Source organism: Saccoglossus kowalevskii, chromosome 13 (assembly GCF_978046115.1).
Source record: "Saccoglossus kowalevskii chromosome 13, keSacKowa6.1, whole genome shotgun sequence".
NCBI lineage: Eukaryota > Metazoa > Hemichordata > Enteropneusta > Harrimaniidae > Saccoglossus > Saccoglossus kowalevskii.
Window position 1 is genome coordinate 28,584,769 of NC_140653.1, and position 26,527 is coordinate 28,611,295.

Below are 26,527 nucleotides of genomic sequence, written 5' to 3' on the forward strand. Positions count from 1 at the left end.
TGATTCCATTGTAACCATGATTCATGTGAAAAAAATAATAGACAAAAAATAAATAAATAAAAATAAAAAAAAAATAAAAAAAATGGTACATCTCTCAGTGCCGTCAGCGAATGACACCAATTTACATTTAATCAATCACACCAAATTGCATCTGTATATTCATATTTGATTTAAAAAAACAATATGTCCCTTTCTATGTGGACATTCTAAAAACTATCGTTCATCAAGAAAAACATATTTCAAAAAAAAACAAAATTGTTACATCTTCTTCACTTTTTTTATTAAAATTTATTAAACCACAGAGCACATATATAAATAAATTTCTTTTAAAAAAATTATAATGAACCATACGATGACCAATGTGTTTGTCTGAAATTTACAAAAAAAGCACGCATGGCGAATGTAGAAACTGGCAAAAATAATGTGAATCGTAAATTCTCGCACACATTACGGTTCAAATCACCTAAATAGGTCGGGTTACTCGGTCAGGGTAAATCTGATCAGATTAACCCATACACTTATCTGTTCTTAATGACAAATGCCGATAATCCGATAGATTCTGCATTCACATCAAGTTGTAGGCCATTCTGAAAATCCCAGAGTTGACATGTATATCAGAGAAAATGTCAAAATATATCTTGCCCGTGGCAAGGAATCAAACGAACTGTTCATGTATGTATTGAATAAAAAATAAAAGTGGTAAATTCTGGTCGAAAAGGATGGAAGTTTCAGCTATCATAATAAACCTCAGACGCGAATAGCCGCCAAGATCTCGTTGCGAACGAGAGAATCATGAGATTTGAATTTGCCGCCAACACGTTCACTCTTCCGTATACCATGTTACGTAGCTCAGTAGAACAATGTACGCGATGTCGTGGGAAAATGAAACACTTATTTGAGAAGGAAAAACAGATCTCGTAGCTCTCTCCCCCTTAACGAGATCTCGGTCTAAGGTCTATTGCTACATTTGTCCAAGTAACAAATGACTCTGACAATCTGCCAATCTAATCTTTCAAGATGAATTTAAAACAAAAAAAACGTCCGATTAACATAAAAGAAAGACGCAACGATATTTCGCTGGTCTTGTATAATTAAAACAAAAAATAAAGTTTAGAATTGGAAACGGTTGCTAGGACTCGACAGTGTGTAAATCGTGGAACAGCTGCTCCACGAAAAGAGATTGGTTCCTCCTTGATAACAGGTGAAAGCATCTGTGGGGAAAAAACTGTCAACTATTATAAGTGGAATTACTCGATCAATGACGATTATTCCACGACGATAAACTTGTCCCAGCTGTATTTATGTACAAAGGTGCAACTCAAAAACAACACAGCATCAGATGGCATGACTTATCACTCAAGATGACTATAACAAGTCGCATAAACTTGTGCTGAGATTCATTTTTACGATTAAAACTAGCAGTGCGCAGTTTCAAAATATGGTTGTTTAGGTATTGTAACTAGAATATGGTAGTTTGAACTCGTAATTGGCAATTATTCAATAAGAATCACAGAATCGAGGATAATCTTAAAAACATAATTTATAATCGTGGTATGTTCACTAATTTGTTAAGGAGACGCGCGCACGCGTGTCTTTGTGTTGTACCCGGATGTATATGTTGATGATCCACTGATTCACCTCGCATGTTAAACAAAACAGAAAATAGAAACGTAAATGTAATTTTGGTAAATAATATTAGTTCAAGTGAAAAACAAAGTATCATCATAAAATGTAACATGATAAAACCTTTAAAATAAATAAACCCGATGTTCGTAATGTTGAATGGAAATATTGAGCTATATATACACATATTAAAAAAAAGAACCCTTTTTATGACGTCATGTCAAGTTTGTCAAATTGTGCGTTGATAATAGCACGTTTACTGTAATGGAACAAATTTGACAATTTCAAAATTTGCTCCAAAATCGGCTCGCTGTATTGTTTTTTTTTAAATCAATATTTGTTCACGTGAAATTAGAATGCGCGCTGCGTGGCGACTGTGGCGCGTTACGTATTGTAACGTCTTTAAATCCAAACTCATTTGTTAAATAGGTTGAATGCCATATTATGATATGGTGATATATCACATTATTATACATCTGTCACCGTAACGTCATAAGTTACAACGTGCCGCAACTGTGTGGTATTTTACGGGCTATTTTCATCCTACCATATCAGGAAATGCGAATTCCTAATATGGAATGATTACGCGCGTAAGCGTCCTCTAATAATAAAACCAACATGGTTGCCTCCAGAGTTTGACCGGAATCAACAGAAAGAATTTGTTGATTCTGTTCTAAACATTTTGGATTTCGACATTCCTATAGTGTATCCTTGGAAGGAAAAGATGTATAATAATAAGGTTATTACGAGAATACCTCAAAGTATGCACTCAGACAGTACGCCGCGCGTCGGTCGATACTCCAGCTGTACTGTCTTCGTGCATACATATCATGGCTCAACGCTGAAACCATTTGACATTGCGTTTTCCACAGATAAATAAGAGATTTTCAAAATCATGTTATGTCGTTCCATAAAATTTAGCTAAAATGATCGAACTAAAACACTTGCAAGTTGAATGCATTAGCGTGCACAACGTGAAATGGCGTGTATATAGATATGTAACGTAGGACGTAGCCATTTTGGTAAATTTCTGTAGAAATTGGAGTTGCATGAAATCAATCAACAAACTTTACGTGACATACTGTGCTGTGGCTTTAGTGAAAGTAACCCATATTGTTTTTTTAAAATTCTTGGTAAAAATATTTCATTTATTTAAGTAGTTTAGTTTGGTTCGAATCCCTCTCAAGCTCTCAAAAAACGGCCCGACCCTCATGACACTGAATACAGTCAGTATACTAATTCCCCAAAAGCAATGCATTGATAAATGTCAAGCGTGGAAAATGTGCAAATGAACTACTTATTATGCAAACTTTGGTGACAAAATTGAAGTGTTTTTCATTGTATCCAAGATTAAAGGATCGTCGCGCCGAGTCCTGTTCGATATGGGACTCATAGCAACGTATACAACGCGTGTAAAATACACTGTTTGTTTACATGAAATTCGAACACGCACTGCGCGTCGACCGCCACCCTTTAAAGAACAGGCTGAATTAGGTTAATAGTATGCAAATAAGCTACTCAATATGCATGGCTCTGTGGGATTGCGGCCAACTCACAAATGAGTGACATTTGGTTTTTACATTTGATACCAGGTCGTGTCATTATAGATTTTGGAGTGGGCGATTAAAATAGATAAAACAGATAGCTGAATAAAGAAGTAATTAAAAAATAAAAGTAATATATAGTCGTATATAGTTTCTTTTCAAATTTTGATATGATGAAACCGGCGCGTACTGGCAGACACCAACCCGAAAAAATAAATAGAATAGAAATTTTGAAAAAAATATAATTAAATAAATAAAAAAAAAAACATAAAAGAAAACTCATTCTGAGTTTAATTGACAACATTGTGTGCATTCACGATAACTTAATGTTCGATCAAACTTTAGAAGAACATTTACCAGTGATGTTATGTTATATTTACACAATTATAGCATTTAAAATGTTTTTGTTGTAAACTTGAATGAGGAGAAAACAAAGCTTCTAAATACAGCATGTTTGAGTCTTAATACATGTTCAAGGCATCGAGTTCACGGGCCAAACTGATCCGTAATATCATCACTGAAAAATCGTTAAGACTTAAGAGACGTGTCACTCGCGTGCTCGGCAGATGTTTTCTGGATGTCTGTCATCGCCACTGCAGTTGCTGCTGGAATATTGACCGAAGCGTGCTAGTTTTTGTGATTACAACCCTTCACGTAAAGACTCCAGATTTCGCTTGACGAAGACTACCCCGTGTCGATTTCCACGGTAACGTTCAATTCACATATTCCTCGTGTGTTGTCGGTGTCACTGTTGTGGAGTAAAGGTAGTGAAAATCAACGGCGCAGATAAGATAATTCCACTGGTGCCACACAGCACAGAGATCAGAAAAATCCATAAAAAGATTCTGTCTATTACCATGGCAACGTACTTCCAATCTTCACTCACCTGTTAATTGAAACAGAACAAAGCTTTGTATCGATGTGAGACATAGAAGAGAAAAAATTTTCTCTGCTTATCTTTCGATTTTTTTTTTTAATTATTGATAAATCAAATATAATTCAACCATCAGATGGCACTGAGTCTGATTATATTGAAAGCTGACACGTATCAGACAAAACACCGGGGACTCTAGCAGTCAATTAGGCGAACCCGGACGCGGCATCAAGCGACACACCTCCTTTTGTTAGGAGCCTTTTATGAGAAATACCACGCCATTCTGAGCCGTTCTCTAGGGGTGCTAGATTGATTACTTTGACAGAAACAACTGACTCAGATATGACATTACTATTGCAACTGATACAATAGTGTTTCTATGGTAACCAATGTGCTTGTGACACCAACTATTATTTTTCATTGAATCGGTAACCTACAAATGAGGTACAAGCTGAGGATAAACTTGGCCAAACGAATTTATACTACACCCGTGACCTTGCCAAAAAAAGTCAATTTTTTTTTGTCAAGAAAAGTACGTATGATGTATGACCGCCTAACACAATAGTTGAATATTTTTTTCCAAACCATGTGACCACTAATCAATTCATCGAATACGTACTGATATAAAAGATGATTGTTTAAATCTGAATGGAGACTATATTTCATTCATAACAGGCCCTGCAGCCACCGCATGTTTAAGATCTCACAGCGACAGTTTTACTGGACACAAAATGGACGTGCTAAACTGTTATTACAACAACGGACATCATAGCGTTTATATGATTGGCGTGCAGCCAATGACCCCCCCCCCCCCCGACTGGAACCGTGACGCGCAGTGATGAAATAACGAAAAGTATAGGCGTGCATGATTCTAACGCATGTTGCCTCACTGTATGCAAGAGCGCATAAAACACCTTGATAAGAGCTGGAAGACTACTGTGTTACTTTGTCCCTGCTCGTGATGGATTTACCTCTCGCCAAGCGCCAAAAATATACACACTATCGTGTCCATAGTTGTATAAACCATTGATACATTCCATAAATTCATAGTTCTGGGACGATGGGTTAAATCAATCAAATACAACTGTAAAATCAAAAATTAAAGAGAGATGAAACATAACCAGTGGGAAGTAATTAGAGCGCCATAATGGACGTCTACTAATAACACGTTTATGGTTACCATTTTCTTCTCCCACTGGTTTCACTCATTCAATCAATTACTTACGGTTTCAAAATTGTCATCATTTCTCAAATGGTCGGCGATAAATTTGGCGCCCTCAGCGGCTTTGATCAATTCTAGTTGGACACGATCCTTCTGGAGACGATGTGACGAACCGGACGGATTATCGCGACTACGGTGGTGAAGCACGTCGTCTGACATAGCGTTCATGGAATACCCACCAGAGTTGTGATTGTCGAAATACTCGCTACTTCGATGTGTATTATTGACACTATAATTGCTCGTCATTTCACACATTTCCTCGCTGTCTTTTATGTGAGATAGTTCCTCGTCCACCAGCGGTTCCGGCCGCTTCATGTAGAGCAGAGTGGGGAGTATTTCTAAAAACATTCGTTTGACCCAATCTGGCATGGTGTGCGTACTGGGGGTGCGGTAATGAATGTTCAGAACAACAACCGTGATCACGATGGAGGTCGTCACTAAGACCATGGTGAAAAGAAGATACCGTCCAATCAGAGGGATGAGCAGTGACGTCGGTGGAATGATTTCCGCAATCAGCAGGAGAAACACGGTGAGCGCCAGCAAGACGGAGATACATAGGGTAATCTTCTCACCGCAGGCTGACGGCAAATAAAACACCAAAACTGTTAAAAACGATATTAAAACGCACGGAATTATCAAATTAACAGTGTAAAACAATGGTTTCCTTCTAATCACAAAATTGAACGTAATATCGGTGAATATCTCGTAACAGCACGGGTATTTGATGGTATGTTTGGTGCCTGGCGAGGCTATAATATCCCACTCTCCGCTCTCCCAGTAATCCTCCAAGTCCACGTCCTCGTCCATCGCTACGAGATCGATGAGGAACCCGTCGTAAGTCCAAGATCCGAATTTCATAACGCACTGCTGTTCATCAAATGGAAAGTGACGAACGTTTATTAGACACGAACTTTTGTAAATAGCTGGTGGTACCCAATACACTGTGCCATCAGGGTACACCAACGCTTTTGTCATCAGGGTCACTTCGTAGTTACCATCAGCGCTGGGAAAAAGAAAAACACGTGAATGACGAGTTACAATGTGAATTGCATCGATCGTTGACTCTTTGTCATGCAACACAATATGTGCTGCGTTTTTTGAAATATTTAATGTTCCTTTTTTCTGAATCTATATGAAACTGAATCAAAACGAATGTTACAATACAATGTAAACGTAAGAGAAGGGATAGAATGCTAATATGTGCATATACACACTAAACGGTGTATGGAAACTTAAAAATAATTATTTTTGGAAAAAAATTGTATTCTAGCTATACGCATGTACGACCATAACCTTGACCTTGACATTCAAAAAATTTATAACATTGTGTTTGAGCAGGATTTGTCCCATGAACGCACCAGCTTCCCGTCTGGGGTGGTCCTGGGTAGATCAATCAGTTGTAAATGTTTTGAGCAAGTAAATCAGCCTTCTGGCAAGAAATCTTGTTAATATGGCAATGTTGTTTCCTGTATTTAATCCACATGTAAACGACTGTCGCCATTACGGTGTATACAAAGGAGGAACGCAGGTTCCAGTGCTTACGCTTCTTAAATACGATAAAGACATTACATTTGAAATGTGTGCTTTGTACATTAGATCGGGTACCTCCAAGTAGCCAACGTAGCCAATGGAATACAAATGGGCGAAAAAGTAACCTAAAGAGTCGTGGTCGTCACGCAGCGCGTGTTTGAATTTCCCTAGACAAACAATGCATTTTACACGCGTTGTGTGCGCAGCAGGACGCGGTGCGACGACCAGGGCGCTTTAAATATTAATTTGTCTCAACATTACAAGAATTAATCTCTCGCGTTTCTCTCGATCTTAGCGAGACTCTGACGGCCATTTGTGTCCATATTATATTAATCTAACTCGATAATAGGCGGTAAATCTGAATGAATGTGTACGGCTACACGGGTGTACAGCTCTGACAAATAAAAATCAACCCCTCACTAAACATTTGAATATATAATGAAAGAATCGCCCAGTAGAATGTTAAAAGTTAGTTCTGTTTATAATTAAATTAGCCAATGCTAAGTTTGTTGATATTTTTATTGAACGTATTATTAAGATATAATTAAAAAATAACCAAGAGGTGGTCAAGCTAATACTATACGATAGCATTCTTATTATTGGCGCTCTGCGAATGAGAAATCCCTCACTAGCATGGACGAGCCAGTGTCAGATCACCATAGCGTGTCATTGTTTACAAACAAGCGTCAACCCACGAGCCATTGTGTTTTTAGCGTGTGTTGTTATCAAGGCTTGGGACTCAATTCCCGCGCGTGCGCTTTAAGAGAACACAGTCAGCGCCCTGTAAGCACGCACACATCCATCAAAGAGATTTTACAGGACGTGTACACGTCTATACTGTCCGTATCTGTTGTTACTATCACTGCGCGCTTGTTGCACGCCAATAACATACATGCTATTATATCCCTTGCTGTATAATCCCGATTATAAGTGTTGGAGGTCGATAATTGGAATTTTAATTCCATGGTCACGTTTACCTCGTTTCGATGGTGCTGCTTTGAGTGTAAGAAAAGAAACGACACAGAAACGATAATTCCACTGGTGTCATACAGTGAAGCAACCATATCAATCCATTCAAAGATCTTGTCTATATGTCATTGACAACGCACTTCTAGCTTCAATAGCGTCCGAAATGGTGTATGACTGTCTAGCGCCCCGACGCGTCGACCCAAATCCACTGGAACTGTTAGCTGAACTCTTGAAATATGTGCGGTATGTGGAAACGAGAGCACGGAGAATTCAGAATATTTAAACAACCCAGTTAGTCCTCTGTATTATTTACGTGTTTATGACACTTGATACTAACTGAACATCATATTCCGTCAGATTGGACAGACATCATCCGATCACGATGACAGTGATTCTAGAAGCTCTCAAAAAGAAATCCACACCGTCAGATACTTACTTATTGTAAAGGACTATATCCGGTAACCAGAGCATTTGTGAAGGAACACGAAGAATATCGATCCCATCGAATTCTGCGGGGTTCCAGCGTAGTCGGTAATCAACCCATTCCTTGCAAACAAAGAATAATTAAAGCACAGCTTAAAACACCGCCCCATGGACACTTTTTGAACAACAGAATATAAGGCATTGATCGTTAGAAACACGGGAGTAAATGAGGCGGGATTTGAAAAGAAAACACGCATTTGACAGAGCAAGGCAAACAGACAATCACAACTATATGTAGTATTGTTGTTTCTTACACACAATGGCAAGCCATCACATACATCACATACTAGGAACGCTTACACATTTAAAATATGCAATTACTATTCCAACCCTGGAATGTTAAAGACCTTAAACAAAAGGGACGCCCTTCCTATGTTTACCATGAGAGTAACAGTAACTAAATAAACGAGATTGACGAGTACGGCTAAGTTGCTCAAAGACTGTATTTTCAGAGCATGCGCAGTCAGTGATACATGTAACACTTGGCATGCGGGATATTCACAATGGATGTACATATGGTGACGTTTTTGATAGCGTGTTGGAATCCAGGATAGTCAAACAGTGACAGGGACGCCTACAGTGAAAATATGTCAGTAGGTCACTTGATATACGAACTCTTCTACTATATTGGTAACTGTTATATCATTTTAACCATCTGGGGAGCGTACACGAAAGTAATTTATACAAAACTGTCCATCAGAAGTACTGTGATAAGTATGGTTACGGACAGCACTCATGTGTCTGAAGTTACCTCAAGACTAAATTCCCATCTTTTTTAGACATTCAAATTATAGACTGACGGTGTTTTTGTTACAAATATTGTATGAGATAGCGATTTTGAAGCTTCGTCAATATTTTCAATTTTTCGGAAATTCGCAGGCCTAATTTTTGATAGCAAGTTCTAGACCCGGAAAATTTGACAATTGTAGCACCACTGTTCACCCCCTTAATCAAATGACCGTCAGCCTCCATGTATGTGTTTTGTCTCCTACCATTTCACTCTTAAAACCAGTTGGCTTAACAGCTGATTTCGTTACAGTCACCACTGACTTGAGGGGAAAATGTAAACAAACACATGCTTTAACCGCTTTCTTGAATGTTATTTAAAGACACGTCTGTTTATAAGTTGGAAAATGCAGTTCTGAATGTCTACATATCAAACAGCGTCGACCGAAAAAGTTATCCGTCAACAAACTACTGTTCAGAGCTCTCAATTCCAAGTATAAACACAATAAGCCGTCTGGAAAATAGCTCACATGGAAATGCTTCGCATTCCCGAAAGGAGATGACGTCGCATAACCTGAATCAGATTCATTCACAAGGGGAAATATTTTGGGAACCTTGATTGAACTCAGCAGGTGCTGCCATGTTTGCTGTACATATGTCATATATATGACACATCAACCCGGAGTAGTTCCTAAATTGCATCGTATGTAACATAAACTAAATAAAGAAGCTAGCATATATTTTCCAACAAACAAGTTTCCCAAAAATAAAACATTTGCAATAGTTGCTAATGGTAAGAGTGCAATTCTACATAATAACCGACCTGTTTTAGCCAGACGTTCGTTGTCATAATTTGATTTCTTTCGTCCTGTATGATGAAAAAGAAAATTAATTATTATCTTGTTTAGTATATTTGTTCCCAATAATAATATTTATAGTATTTCCATATTGTTTTTAACCCCCCCCCCGCCCCATATCTCGCGTCATCATCATTCATCATTTCCGAATTCGGCGAGGCATGGTGTTTTGGTCAATTAGTCCCGCGTTGAATCATTTCTCACAAACGTAATTCGAGCCAACAAAACAAATTGATTATAGAAGATATGTAAGAAATTTATGCGTTCCAACAGAGATCAACACTGCATGCTGCCATAAGAACAAAGCGTGGTATCTGAAAAAATATCACGTGACGGACGATGTACAGTAAAAAAGCTGCATGACATACCGTCTGCTATGCACACACAATTGCTCCAGAGATCATTCTAACTTAATAAAATTCGAGCTCAACTGACATTATGAAATGAACATACGCGAATTAACTGTGTAATAAAAACGCAATCATTACCATACTTATCCCGAACCAATCGTGACGTCATATAACAATACTAAATATTAACTTCTGACTCTTATCATAATTGCACATTCGTTCTAAATCGGCTAAATGGGTCACTATAGCAACGGAAATGTGTACTAACTGATGACTGCTGGAAATTGTACTACCAGTAACTTTTTTTTTAAATCCTAACGTTCAATATACTTGAATTCATTGTTACTATAGTATGAGTTGATAGTACTATGTGGATTATTATTACGGATATATCGCTAGTATGTACGGAAGCAGTACGGCAAGGGTAGCGCAAGTCGATGCGAGCGCGTACTGTCTGAATTCATCATACTTGCTAATATACGCGTGATAACAGCATACATCCCAACCCATTGATATATGAAGTCGATAACTGGTCAAGATGGTGAAAATATTGGGCACTTCAATTTTCTCGCTACGAACTTTTTAAACATTTTTAAAATATTGGTGATACTAAATTTGCATTTGCATACGTTGACATGTGACGTGCATTGACGTGCAGCGATCCGCGATGAAAGATGTGCATAGCCAGATTTCACAATAGGTCTAAATGAAATTGGGGAATGTTCGAATGATACAGATAGGATAATTGGTGAGCTATTTGTATTCGACGAGATCTCGCGTGAATTAATAACTTTTAACGTTACTTACCACGTTGATAAGCTGCGAGATGGACAAACCGAACGCCACCGTGAGGATTTCTGTATTGTTGACAACTGGTCTAATAAGTTTATTGTAACTAGCAAACAGCCTGCCGAACAAACGTTCTTCTGAATCAGCCGCTGTGTACCCTGAAAGAGCCATAGTAACCAATAAAATTAACACTCTGTTTATACAAATGTGCGTTGCCATGGCATATTCTGCATGTATATTATGATGGCCAAGTTGACTAAATTGCCACCAGAGCGAGCTTCATACAGGTTTTGATACCATGTGTGCGATGACTTAGCGTATGATTTACTAATAGTCGACACAGTGATGTAGACGGGATATCAACATAAACATCCTAAACATTACTCTGCCCACGCTGTCTACACAATACATGATAAGAAAACACAATGGATTAGCGATTCAACAAATTTCAGACGAAATGAAAACACATAGATCAAATCAATGTTGATTTGGTCAGTCAATGATGCTTTCCCAACAGTACAAATTGTCCAACTGACTCAGATGCGGCGGTGATGAGGGGCTTGCATAGCCACAAATGAACACAAACCCCAGGCCCGTAGCCAGCACTTTTGAATAGGGGGTTCGAAAACAACAATTATATATTTGATGTGAAATGTGTGAATTTTATAATATTCAAAAAGTGTATTTGAGCTCTTTTACAGACATTTTCATATTATCGGTTTTAAATTCAATTGATTTACTTTGTGTTACGTTGGTAAGATATTTCACATAACATCTTTGAACTATTTTCCCATTTTAGAGAAGGGGTCCTGAGCCATTCCCCACCTACAGACAAACACATCTACACCATTGATCCACTACGGCAAAATGTTGTACACAAAAAAGACAAGACTTTACTTATCTTTATCTTAGCATTATTGTCTAAGTATTTTAAGGTAGAAGGCTACTTACGAGTTTTTTCGCTCTTCGCAGATGTTAGCGCACATACAAGTGACACGATTTTATGTCGAAATCTGTCTACAATTATTCATTTTAGTATTAGTCAATTTTGTATTATGTAATTTTATTTCTGTGCAGGGCCTCAGCCTATCGTACAAAATGTATTGGGTAGAAAAGTGTATTATAACATCCATGTAAACATATGGTACTAAGTTAAGCTGAATTCATATTCGTCTCGTAGCTTGAAAACTTTTAAAAGATATAATAGAGCTATTTGATATATAGTGTGGCAGTTTGTGTAGCGACGAAGTAAGCCCAGGCTGTCAGTATTTGCATAATTGCATAGGGTTATTAGATCATTATAAAATGGACATATAAAAACAAAGTGAATTTCATTTTCTACCATGCTAAATTCGAACGTATCACTGCAAAAACTAAAAAAAATATTGATCTAACTGTATTGTTGTGTGTCTGCCTAACTCAACATTATGTTTATGACCAAAAACAGAAAATACTCGTCAGTATATATTTTAGTCTATAATTGCTTGCCAATAAATCTCCCAGGTTATAATACTACTTTGATTTTTCCAAAAGTACACAGCCTGGATGATTGTGAAATTCTCCAACTTGTTTTTCTAACCAGACAATGCCGAAACCATATTTGAACAGGAGATTTTTATGTGGGTTTCCCAAGCAAGTCTGCCGGTCTTGTCTAATCGTTTAAGCATGATATAACATGTTTTGCGGTTTCAGTAATTTTAACCATTATGAGATACAACGCTTGAAATAACCACAGCACAATAGCAGCCTTCCACATTCGTCTAACATCGCTACATTGTTTGTACAACTATTAATGCTAAGTACCGGGTAGATATCTGCAAAATGTTATCTGTACCCTCTCGATTTCCGAAATTACGAAATTACGTTAGCACAATGATTGCATCAAACAAATTAAATGCACTAACCAATGGCATACTACCAAGTTTATTACAGTATGTAAATATATTTGGTTCACTGTAAATCTGTTCTTAGAGGGCGGTAAAATAATATGCATACAGTGGCAGTTTAGCAGCGGTCTCATTAGACTTCAATGACTACAACTCCTTTATGAACCCACTAAAAATATAGTAAATTTTCTGAGACATACAAAAAAAAAACATGTAAAAAAAAAAGCAACACTGTGGGGTGAATTGTTGGCTGCAAGAAGCTCTTCGACCTATACAACTCGTGATGATAAATCTTCGGCATTTTTTTTAATGATATGTCCAACCCGTAGCTGTACACTATTGTCCAATAACAGAGGCTACACATACTAATACAATAAGTTGACTATATTTGACTGATACACTTAGAACAAAACAGTATATATGCCATCATTAACTTGAAGAATACAAAACTAATGAACCGAACTAGGAAAGTACAGTGTCGTGTTGTCGTGTCAATCCCGTTCGATCCCCACACTTTACTAACTGAGCGAAAATTAGCACAAGACAAACTGCCTATTCAGGACCACCACATCATTCAGAGAGTGACTACCATTACATTATTGTTTCAATGTTGTTTTAATATTTAACATCAGGTGCTTGAACGGGATCTTTATTACACCATCGCGGAAAAACCGAATAAAAGCCTGTCTATTTATAACAACCTGTTTTGGTTGGCTGCTGTTGAGCCGAGACGGCATAACTTCACGATTAACATTTAAAGCTCGTTGCCACCTAAATGCATTTTATGCATTACTCATTACGGAGTCAAGTGATTTAAACAATGATAACTATTTTAATTAATACTGTTTGTTTTATTATGTTCTAATCTACGATCATAAATCTATTCACTTCCAAAATTTAGGGGGTTCGACCGAACCCCCCCCCCGAACCCCCCCCCCCCCAAAAAAAAAAAAAACTACGGGCCTGAACCCAGTACAACGCCCACCTTGCAGGTACTAGCTAAAAGTGTGAGTGCTTTGAAATCGTCAACAGTCAAAAGAAAATAGCCATACTTTGGATTAGTGTGCGGGATCTTTCTATATAGCTATTTATTGCATTGCGCCCGCCTGACGTAGGCGGCATGGAAACAATAGGCGACTCGAGTACTAGTAGTAAACAGACACTTTCTACGATTGAGCTTACGGCCGAGACTGAAAATAGAACAGTATACAATAACATACAAATCACACACTCGAGAGGTTTTTAATTTGATGGTAAATGTCAGCAAAACCGTCCATCCATAACCGAATATTCCATAAATATTATAACGGAATATACCGGCTTGACACGTGACCGACATCAAGTACTAGTACGATCCGATTTATTTAAACAAATAACACAATGTTGATCTATGAAACCATTTGAAGATGGAATACGTTCGGATCAGTGGGTCGTAGAAATTCATCAAACAATATTATTAATATAATTAGTACAGCAAATATGCCGAAAGCTAACTTAACACTATCGATCATGAATGAAGGACGAGAGTTGTTTGTGCGAATCATAATTTATGTGTACGCACTAATCTGACCCCTTGCCAATCACATTACCGACGACTATTCTAATTTGTTGATCGATCGATAATGGATTTTGAGTAATATCCGAGATAAAATACAATGTCATAGCGATGACAATGGGAGTTAAAACCGGCGACGTTGTCTACAGTTTGAGTATCAGGGTTAATGTACTTTCTATCGGACGCTATTACAACATCAAATTACATACACACAGTGGTGTGAGGCGAGATGGTGGTATTTGTGACGGATATTTGATGGAGCAATACTAGCTTCAAATTTCAAAATTTATTAAGAATATAGAGTCTTGTAATTTTCACCAAAAACTTGTCAATCACGTGACGACACGTCAAGTTTGTGATTAATCAACAAATTCTGTCTAAAGTAGGAAAGTAGAATGGTAAAGGACGTTGACCTTTTCAGGTGATGAACATTTTGTGTTCGGTTTTAATAAAACTCGTCTCTTTAACACATACTTCACGAAGATATAACTTCAAATGTTGCCCTATGAAGTGAAAATGCGTGTGACTTTCTTTTGCGGAAATTTCGTATAATTTTTTAATTACACTATAACGAAGAGTCACAAACCGAATTAACAGGCGTCGGCCGACGGAGCTTACACGTACAAGGCGACTTTATTGATTCCGATAGATATTTATTTTCCCAACAGAACAGATCATCCGACTTAGTATCTATGCTCCCGGTGGATCGTACGGACGTTGCATTACTATATTTAACAGACTTAATGATGCAATTCGTGAGGAAGTGCTTCACTGTCTGGTGAAGTTGGATGGGTGGTTTATTCAGTGATATTTTGTGATAATTCAATGTAATATTGAAATATTGAAGAGAGGCGTTCACAATTGATCACAATGATTTTCAAATCAGTAATTCAATAACAAATAATAAAATTAAAACCTGACCACTTCCTGTATTGACTCATTATTTGCGTTCAATAATTTTCAGTAAAAACAACAACATTTAAAAAAATACTTGCTACTTTCTATACGGCACACACAAATGTAATCAGACTAAAGTGTTTCGAATTAAAACGTTTTAACGGTAAAACGCCCCACGGCAATGTATTTTTTGAAAGGTCAGTGTACGACTGACTGTGAAACTAAGGGGCCCTTATGGGGGCAGTTGTCAGTGTAATTAGTTATTCCATACATGTGTAGGGATAGTATTTTTTAACGAAAAAAAAACATTATATAAACCACGAAATTTTCCTTTTTTTTATTGTAGGTGAATTATTCTAATTATTCAAATTTTTATTTCATTCGTAACTGTAGACTTAAACACCCAATATAAGGAACAATCGAACATTATACGACAGTACACATTTACTTCACATTGTAACATAACAATGCTGAAAAACACCTCACACACGTGGTAAAAAGGGTAATTTTACAGAAAATATCCGATTTAGAATAGACTTTTTTTTCTTTTGAGAACCAGCCAAGGTACATGAATAGGAATTTCTTCCAAGATATACGATGAATAGTAAATTGTATAGATGTATTTGAATAAAAATATCAAGTCTTAATAATGTCTTCGATATTCAAGTGTCGGGATGCTAAAATGTTTGCATAAATTGATATTGATTTTATTAGAGTGAAAAGTATTTGAACTTTTTAGCTTAAATATTTGATAAATTTATTTTGTACCCGTTCACATGTAAATTTGGCTATTAAATATTTACCAGATATGAGAGCAGTACTCCAAGTTAATGTGCATAATAAAAAAGTACAATGACTCAATATTGAAAACTGAAACTGAATTGCAATTAATGTTATCACTGAAACAGGGCAACGTAACTTCAAATAATTAAGTTAACAATTAATCAAACGCAATTACTAGTATATTCTTTGGACAAGTCTAGTGGCAATGGTCCATGGTGATGTCCGGAACGTGTTTGTTTAGGCGCCATTGTGATTGGGAAAGCGTACTTGTATATATATATAACGAATTCTGATTGGGCATGTGTGTCTTTATACCGAATGTGTGTTTAATTACCGACTCTAGTGATTAAGTTATATATGTTCATGCAATGACTATGCGACTACGCATGTGTGTGTTTTTAAGCACTGGCAATGTGAATGGACATATGAGCTTAATTTCTTATTTCCAGTTATTAAAAGCAGTGCGTGTGAAAGCAGTGTGATTGAAAAAATTACACCATATAGATGGCGTAATGGCGGCGTGACGTAAGTGCAACAAAGAAAATTGTTCCCAATGACGTGGCTGATACCGATTAAGCTGTTTCTATTTAACATACCAGTCTGACAGTCTTTGTAAACTTTGTTAAACATCGAGGAGTTATACACACATTCATGTGTATAATAATATTGTGAGATGATTTGTTTAACGCCAAACAGCTGTGACATGTAACATGCAATTATTGTTCGCAGTGTACCCCGGTTACTATTTTGAAAATCCATAAATTTGATGGCATTTCATGAATATTAACTTGGCTTTTCTTTTCTATTGAAATACATTTTTTTTCCTTGGATAAATTTGGATAAACCACACATGTCATCTTGTTTGTTGTTCATCCATCTCAGCGACGACAACTACGAAAATCCCGAATCGCACATTTTATATTCCCATAGGATATGAGTACTTCCTTCGTTTATTTCCGATTTTTACGACCGGATTTTAATTAATCAAATGTTCATAAGTAATCAGTAAATTACAAAATGACTTCCGAAATCGAACATAGTCCAGAATTAACGATATGCAAAAGACGGTAATAAATAAAACGGTAAATGTATTTCTCGATTGGCTTATTTAATTGGAAATACATTAACAGAGCCAGCATCACGTGATCAAGTACAGATACGAAGACAGTAAAACTCATAAATTAATGTGAACTTGAACAAGAGATGATTGGTTATTAGATATGTTTTATATATATACATGTGGTCTTTAAAATAAATATTCTTAAATTACAAAAAATCAGTAATATCGCTTCTAAGTTTTAATGTGTGATAAGCATAGGCTGCCAAACTTTTAATCATATTGGTTTCTTGTGAAGTTAATAATTCTACAAATTTATGAAAAGATAGAGGGTTGAAATAGTAGTTTGAAAGATACAATTGACGAAATTCAGAATAAAATGGGCATACTAAAAGGAAGTGGTATTCGTTTTAAATTTGATCTGCGCCACAGACTTTACAAAGCCGAATGTTTTCTCTCAAGCGATCCCCAGTCAGTTCGATGCACAGGCTATGCGAAGAGCAACGAAAACCTGCTAAGGTTTTTCTGTGGAAGTTTATAGTGACCGAAGCAAGATATTTTTTCCCGCTGTAGCGCTGTTTTAAATTCGCGATATGTCACGAGTTTCTAAAACGTACATATGTCACTTAGCCATTTATGCTGCAAGTAAGATTTAAATCTAACAGTAAATGTTTCCATAAATGCTCTTGTATTGTTGACTTCCTGACTGTACCAAAATTTCTGCATATTACAAATAAACAACAAATTCTTTATATCAGTGATCCATGTATGCTTATTTCTAACTCCAGACTCTTCTATACTGTAAAGCATATTATAACATTTACGGGGATATCTATTACGGGGCATGTTAATTTTGCACAATATTTTGCGCAGTGTTTCGCGGTATACATAAAAATGGGATACCTCCCACACCCACCTAATAAACAACTGTTTGGAGATTTATGTGAGACACTAAGGTAATACCTACACGCAAGACACTGGATTCGTTCGAGGTAATCATACTGTCGAAACCACCAAATTTCAGCACCATATGTTAGCAAAATATTGGAGTCAAAAAGTTAAAAAAATACATCATAATTTAGGGGACCTGTTTTGTCACTTATTTTCATAATGGCAAACATGGCATTTTTGGCTTGTTGTGCCAAAACCTCTGTTGCTGTCGACCATAGAAGTCTACAAGAGAATACAACCCCAAGATATATGATCTGCTGTGAAAAATTAGTAGCGCGCTGCATTTCTTTTACTTGGATAAGACGCGCTGAATAATATAATGGCAATAGAACATGTGACAAACGCCATGTATCAGCATTATGTACGAAGGAATGGTAAAGGTGGTCAATAATTATATTAGATTGACGGAGGGGTACATATTTCATCGCAACAAACATTGCTAACGTCATTGAGAATCACGTTCAGGGGCTTCTTCCATCCGATATCCAAAAGTGCTTATTTCTCGTTTCCCAGAGTGTTCATTCAAAGTCAACTGCATCCAAAAATCGATAGAACAACATCTTCCTCCCTCCCTCCAACTGGATATCACTAACACGATTACCCCGTACGAGATAACGCACATATCGTCTCGCCTCCGCCTCAGGCCAAACTACCTACCTTTAATAGCTGAAATCAACAATGCAAACAGCAGAGGCGATGCGTTCATGTTGTCGCCAAGTCACTGTCACTAGTACCCCTCTATTCTCCAGCCCATCTACTCGCATCGAGTACGTCATCTACATCTGCGACCCAAAAAGAAAAACACGTTAGTTAATTAGATTAGCCGTTTACTCAGTCTGAATTGCCTTTCTTACCAATGGTGGCCACAGTCGACTAAAAAACGGCGTACCCTACTACAGAATCAATATTTTTTAACCAGTCCCGCGAATCCCTGCACCAGGAAAATGATTATTAAAGTTCGATAGCTCAATGTACCGTGAATTGCCGCCAGCAGCATGACCTAACTTCATAACAGAGTCACCATGTAATGCAACTATATATGCACAAATCCAGAATCTCCAGCACGGTTGCTGTGATCCAAGTACATATGTTAACAGCTGTTACATGGAGTGTTGACAAACCAATGACATCTATACACTCCAAAACATGTGTACATTTCACTTTGTAGACGGATATTAACTCTCCCCGGCTCCGAAAAAAAACATACAATAAATATTCCATGCTAAAAACACATATATCACAAAACACTCTAGTAAAAATTGAATCAGTGACAGAAGCTGCCGCAGTCACAAAATTATATTTTATTTAGTATACCGTAAAGAATTTTTTTCAAATTATTTGATGATGTGGTTTAGTTTCACCGATGATGTCCGACGGTACCTTGTTGGTTTTACAAAAAAACGATACTAATTAATGAAGGCACTAACCAGTCAATGAACAAGTTCCCGTCACAAGAGTAGGTCGCTTCACGTCATTATAAGGCGACGAAGAGTTCGCGTCTTATTCGTCTTTCAAGTTGGCGAAAGATCAAGCGACGATTTCCTCTGGTTAATAGTAAAATACGCTTTGTCGTGTGTTTACATTTACTGTGTGTTTACTCTACTACATATTTATTCCTGTAAACGTCATCCAGTCGATAAATCAACCATGGCAACATGCATATTAAACAAGCAAAGCATAATAAATGGTACCAATTTAAATTTTATTTGTGGTGGAATGCCTATACATCTTAAGTTATCGGAAATACAATTTAGAGAAGAAAATTTAGGTATATTTTGGTCACCACATTAACGCAGATGGCGAGGACAATGACAACAACAACTACTGTCAATAACATAGGAGAAGTGTCAGCACTTCCCTTCTATTGTTATCCTGCTGAAACCTGTACTTTTGTTTCAGCACAAATTCCATGCAAAGTCACGTGTTGTTAGTAAAATAGGACATGACCTTTTTATCATCGACCATATTGGTTCTTTAGTCGATATAGCACAATATATATATACACAAACACACACATACATATATATACCCTATTGTTGGCGATTAAATTAAACACAGGCATGCAGTTTTAATGAATTAATTGTTGTACACAGTTGTGTTATTGACTTATCGATTAAAGTAAGTCGCCACGACTAAAAAGAAAACTTACAAAAGCGGCATTAATTCATGTTGGCGAAGAATGCCGAAAGAATTAGACCGAAGAACTAAAGAACACACCAAGATATACAAACATATTAATGTCAATGTGCAGATCATTTGCAGCAAATTTAATTTAATCCAATTTAACGCACATAACCATATATTCTTAAAAACAAATATTTCCTATTTTCTTCTTGATGTTTTCAGTCTATTCCCAATAAAGTCAACATTGTTTCTGAAGTTATAGAAATGTAATGTTGTGAGGACTGATCGATTTCAGTTCCCCTAGTGGTTTTAATGATTGGAGTTATTTGTTTTATTTATCATTAACTCTAATAACTGCGATATATCTTATATCCATATGATAAATATATTTATCATACACCTTGCATTACCCGGCCTCGTAACGCTATGGGAAGTGTGCCCTCACATCAGGGCAATAATTTCCCGTATCACGCCCGGCCCAGCGCGCCCATCAATCATCAATCAAAACAAAACTAAATTACGTCGCGTGTTTGAGGTAATATAATTACACCTATAAGGTATATGATAAAACCTGTATGGCCTGGAGGCTACTGACATTCTTATACAACGTCGTTTTCTACTATGCACTGAGCTACGTACATTGACATGAAGGTGTGAATGATATGTAAATGGAAACAACGCTGTAATTTGGATTCATGTGATCAAGAGGTCAATTTCCCTGTAGGGGCTCTGTTTGGCACGAATAATTGATGTGTGTGTGCTCGTTATTCGCCATCATTATTTACAGTAATGAATGCAATCATTACAATTAGGCATTGTTTATAATGCCACAATCGTGCAGTAAACACATTCCTGATATGCCATCGGAATCATAATATGATATTTGTTGCATTTAAACATTAAATAAATATAAAGTACAATGAATGTTCCTGCGATGCAATCAATAACAACTCATCGTTATCCATATCCGTGGTCACCAACTACAGTCTGGTAATTCAGAATTGTATCACATGGCCGCGCATATTGAATATTTCCATTAACCGAGTAGGAAATACAAGGAATAATGTTTATTCCCTGTTATACGCTGGCGAACGTGCGATCATGTTAATTTCTGAAGGAAAATGTGCAGAAGAGTCTGACAAATTTAAAGTGCATTACATCGCGATATATATTCGCATGTGTTAAATATTATCACAATTCGCGAAAACCTTATATGACCTAGCAATGTCCCACTAGCACCTAACTCATCATGGAGTATGATGTTTTTAGCTATATTCTATATAAATACACATCGTACATCAGAGCCAAATGACCAGTGAGGGTGTTAACCAACCGTTAGGAGTCTATATATTCTGCTGACAGGCCATCACGACTTGCAGATGAGGAAAACCAAAAGGAATATGAGATCACAGGGTCACATATAACATCCAGGAGTTGGGTAATGAAACAGATAATGGTCCCCACTTTGAAAGGGATGAAGTGAAAAGAAGAGTTAGCTGAAATTCGATATAAGCCAATGAGTATGGACATACAAGTGTCGACTTTTAAACAGTGATCATTTGCTAACGACAAGAATGCAGGGTTTCATCAGAAGAGGTACATGACCCCATGTCGTCATGTTTCAGAGACTCTATTAGAAAAGATGTCTGATCTACGTTACTTTGTGATATTGTCGATCCAATGCTTCTTCTGAGAGAAGAACCCACCACCAGAACAAAGCGTTGTCTAGGCTATCAGTACTAAACTAAAGTAAAAACGACATGCAAATACTTTTTTTTCAATTCTGGTTGATTACTGAATAATGAGTTGTAATGTGAATCGATGGGTAGGTGAAAAAATAGAATCAAGTTTACAACATCTGCAACATAGATACAGTTAGTAATACACTAATCTGCCTTACTGTGAATGGAATTATTAGATACAATTACTGTGCAAGCGGAAAACAATCCTTTTCTTCAATAATTATTTATACGTCTTTCATTATGTAAAGATGGTATACTGGGAGATGAGCATATGGTCTACTACCAATTGACAAGAAGATTAAAAAAATACCTGTATGTATATCTAGGGGTCAGTGCCGGTCATTGTCGAATACTGACTGTAATGTATATACGTAGTCCTTTCAGTATAGCTTCATCTGATGCAGAAGCAAGTTATACTTCGACTAGCTTGGCATATGTTCACCAAAGTGCATGACAACGTCTAGTAACAGCTACGATGACATCAGACTTAGATGAGTTATGATTTCTGCTAGCGTTATGTCTGCAAGCACTACACACCTTGGATTAAACCAAGTGTCTAATTTGAGTTTACCTATAATTCACCTGTGGTACTAATTATCATCATTTCTGGAATGACAGCTCATCAATGTGAAGAGGAATTCACAGCAGTCTACATTTCCAAGAGGAGTTGGGAAACCCCCGCAGGAAGAAGCACATATGTTGAAAGGTAAAAATCACGGAAATCGCCCGTCGTAGATCCTTAAACAAAAATTGAAAGCAGGGAAATTGATAATAGTATCATTAAAATTATCTTTTTTGTAATACAGTTTGGTAGACAGCTGGCTCTTAGAGTCAATTCAAGACACAACTTTAAGCACGAAACAGAAGAAGCAGATTATGTAGTCTTACTAGTCTTCAGATCATCTGGATACATTGCTACAATATATAATCAATAAAATGTTGATAGAAGTCACGTGGAATCACCAATATATCTGGACATCCAATCACATACAGATTAAGAACGAAATAGGACAACAAGAAAGCACAGTTTGTTCCCATTACAATGCCAACATTTTGTTGAAAAACAAATGTATCGTCCAAACAAAACCAAACACCATAGTAACACTTTGAATGCATCAGCTCTACATATTCAAAACTTTATGTGGGTCTAGTGAATGTGCTGGAAAAAGTGTCTCAAATGCTTTATCAAAAGACGTTACTCACAAATGAACATCTGGCGTTGGAGTCCCACCTTCAGAGACGAGGCTTTGGGACAACTATTTTTAATGAGTAAACCGAGTTTAATATCAACATGACTGGTCTACGCGGCGGATGAATTCTTAAACGAATGGATAAATAGAAGCAACGAACACAGCTGTGCTATACAGTATATTGGCATGTGATTGGAAATTCTAATGAACTCTCGTATTTATTATGCAGGACGCACAGTGCAACACGTCATGAATGACAATGTTTACACATAGAGCCAACAGAATGTGATTTAAATATCATAGCAGTATCTGCACAGTCCTTGAATTTTCAACGCTTTAAGCCCAATCAACAACAGTAAGTGATACAAGAAGCATTTACAATTTTGAATTAACATTTAGATGCGAATTCAGTTTTAGATGTCAAGTTAATAATTTAATTTAATAGCGTTCACAATTGTGTGATGAAATCGCCAAAAATGTTGATAACGCCCAAAACCTTTGCAAACACCATTCAACAGCAGTCGACAAAAGAGTCGATAATTAGTCTGAGCCTGTGGTAATAAAATGCGCACACATCATTTCTGGCCTTCTTTGCTCTTGTGTATGTGTTAAATCACGCCTAATGGACCTGCTCTGTTTATATATTGATGCAAATAGTACTGCTGTGTTTTGGAAAAGGTCAATTACTAAACTAGACTAGTTCTTGGTAATGGTTGATCACACAACGCTCGGGGTCAAGTGGAAGTCAATTGGACACACAGTTCAGGCTTACTTTGTAGATGAGCATACTGTAGTGTATTTTAACCGAAAGATTGTTAGTGTATCAATACATACATATTATCTACGTAATAGGTATCAATGCATAATTGAATATTGGGTGACGCTATCTAACATTCCCCAAGAGAACACGAGATTAATTGCGACTTTATTACAAAAATACCAATGTTTCCGGTCAGATGCAAAATCATCAGCATGTCCATGTACGGACTGTTATTGCCAAGCAATTAAAACCCTTCGCATCAGTCGTTGCACTTGTTAAAATACACACATTGGAAGAAAGCCACGTGCATGTGTGTCTAATATATTCGGTATATTGCCTGCTAGCGCGGAAGTATTTCGAAGAATACATGGTCAGTTCGAATACTAGTACAGTTGGGTTGTATTTGCAATCCAGGGAGGGTTACATTGTTGTGACGAGTATGTTTAAACTGAAACAAATGATAACTTTGTCATCCATGGGAATGAAATTTGATTTTAATAAGATCATAGATAATTTGAAACAAGATAATTTAATAAATTAAGTACAAATATAAATGTTGAAAACTATTTCTCATTAGTAGTTTGTAATGGCTCATTGAATTTAATAGCAATTGAATCAATAACAAAGACTGAGAGCTCCAGTCGCAACCATACGTTACGTTTTGTTGTTGCCTTTATCACGTGACCCTGGTGTGCACAACATACGTGTGTACTGGGTGTGAGATGGAATTTCTGATACAGAGATATAAATAAAATGTCATTCACGTCAAACGCCGCTTTGTTTGGAGGACTCTTGTTACGTGTTGCATGGGTTCAAATTCCATTACCAACAATTTAAATTTCATGCGAGGTGAAAACTAAAACGGTTTCCTCCCTGAATCTGCTCCCAGCTCCATCATGACAAGATATATGACTCGAGAGCTTATTTAAAAAATCTAATTAATTGGCGTTAAATAAGATAACGATCCGATAACACATGCTAAGGAAAATATACCAATAGACAATAACAAATATGTCACGTGGCCTTTGTGATTTACGTCAAATGTAATTCATATATCTTAGAGAATAATTTAAGATAAAATATCTTCCACACGTCAATAACTTGATGTTCGATATTACCCCATGAAGCGGATAACATACTTATTGACTTTAATTGTTAAGATGACTGCATCTCTCAATGCAGCCGACAATGGTATAGATATACAATGCATGACCACTACAGAAAATTGTCATACCAACGTACAATTTTCAAAAATAACATGCAATTGTTGTTGTTTTTTTTCTTTTTACTTTGCCAAGCTTTGTGCTATTTATATTACTATTGTGTGTATTTGAAAAACAACTACATCCATAAATTTTACGTGCGTGTCAATTAATTATTCCAATAAATTGTGCGCATGCGCTGTAAAACCACGTTTCAATTAACTTACCTTATACATCTTCTTCCCAAGAATTGATAACACCGAAATGAACACATCTTCAATAGTTGCGTCATTCAAAAATAATTCCGGAAGCTATTATGAGCTACCGCCGGAGTATCGTTTCTCAAAGAATGTGTCTTACGAGTTCAATCAGCGCATACTTGCTAAAGATTTATAGTCATGTTAAACCTGCAGCTGCCAAGGCTGGTTTTCGGTCTTGTTTAAAGCTTTTTCATTTTGCTACATAAACGATGATATCTACGTTTACGGCTTTAAGTAGCAGGTAATCCATGTATATGATTTATGATGACCGTCTGTGCCGCTTTTTTAAAGACCAAACGCGGCAAAGTCGTATTATAAAAAACAATATTCGCCATATGTGGATGTGTTTTGTTGTTGAAATAGTCCGTTCATAATAATTATTTGCCCGCTGTAGTGATTTGCAAAGAACTTGATGTAGCAATTGTCAGTTCCATTGCTCTGTCTTATTAATAGCTGTATGCTTTTAAGCAATCGAAGTTACCGACTAGACTGTAATTGAATGCCGATCTTAGAGATTATACTACTAATCGTCGATAAAGTGTGCATGTCTCTAGGGTGGAATCACGTGTGCATATGTCAGTGAAAGTGACAAACCGGCTGATGACTTGGCCGACTTACGGGTGACGTCATCTTTGTGCGTGTTCTATATATTTTATATTGTCCCATTTTATGAACGTTTTCATAATTGTTGTGCCATACTCCCGTTTGAGGGTTTGAGGATGAGCAGTAGTCCTACCCTAACTCACCGTACCCTAATCATTTTCTGCTATCTAATTTAACTTATTACTCTGGCACATGCCGAGAAACGCACGCGTATAATGAGCGCACGCGAGTGGGATCGAGTTGTTTTTATTATCTGTTAAAGACAATACTGTTGTATTCTGGGTATAGTACTTCAACTGCTCTGACAAAGATAAATCAAGTGCAAAATGCAAACTTTCACCAAATACACAACACGAACAGCGCCGCTCCCCTTGAGATAACAGAGAGATTTCGAAATAATATTTGTGTGTTTAGTTAAATTAAAGTTAGAATTAACGCCAAGCCCTAGTAAGTTGTCATATAGGAATCCTCCGACATCAGACTGACACGTGACGCGGAATTGAATTCAAACATCACGTAAATAATGAAATCATTGTGCGTTAATGCTAGA

At 36.8% G+C, this 26,527-nt stretch overlaps 1 protein-coding gene across 1 annotated transcript; it reads right to left on the reverse strand.

The window, feature by feature from the left end:
* Positions 1-2,736: 2,736 nt before the first annotated feature.
* LOC100373603 (neuronal acetylcholine receptor subunit alpha-2-like) lies at positions 2,737-18,855 on the reverse strand. Its single transcript, XM_002730820.4, has 6 exons — positions 18,754-18,855; positions 10,986-11,125; positions 9,795-9,839; positions 8,199-8,308; positions 5,267-6,266; positions 2,737-4,053 (listed from the first exon to the last, which is right to left on the reverse strand). The coding sequence occupies exons 1-6, from the start codon at positions 18,800-18,802 to the stop codon at positions 3,913-3,915; spliced, it is 1,485 nt and encodes a 494-aa protein (XP_002730866.4). The 5' UTR covers positions 18,803-18,855; the 3' UTR covers positions 2,737-3,912.
* Positions 18,856-26,527: the final 7,672 nt, after the last annotated feature.

Coding starts and splice junctions, on each gene's coding strand:
- LOC100373603 (XM_002730820.4), bottom strand. CDS start 18,802: ATGAACGCATCGCCTCTGCTGTTTGCATTGTTGATTTCAGCTATTAAA. Junction 9,840..10,985: donor TCTCGCAGCTTATCAACGTG/GTAAGTAACGTT, acceptor TTCATCATACAG/GACGAAAGAAATCAAATTAT. Junction 6,267..8,198: donor GATATAGTCCTTTACAATAA/GTAAGTATCTGA, acceptor TCTTTTTCCCAG/CGCTGATGGTAACTACGAAG.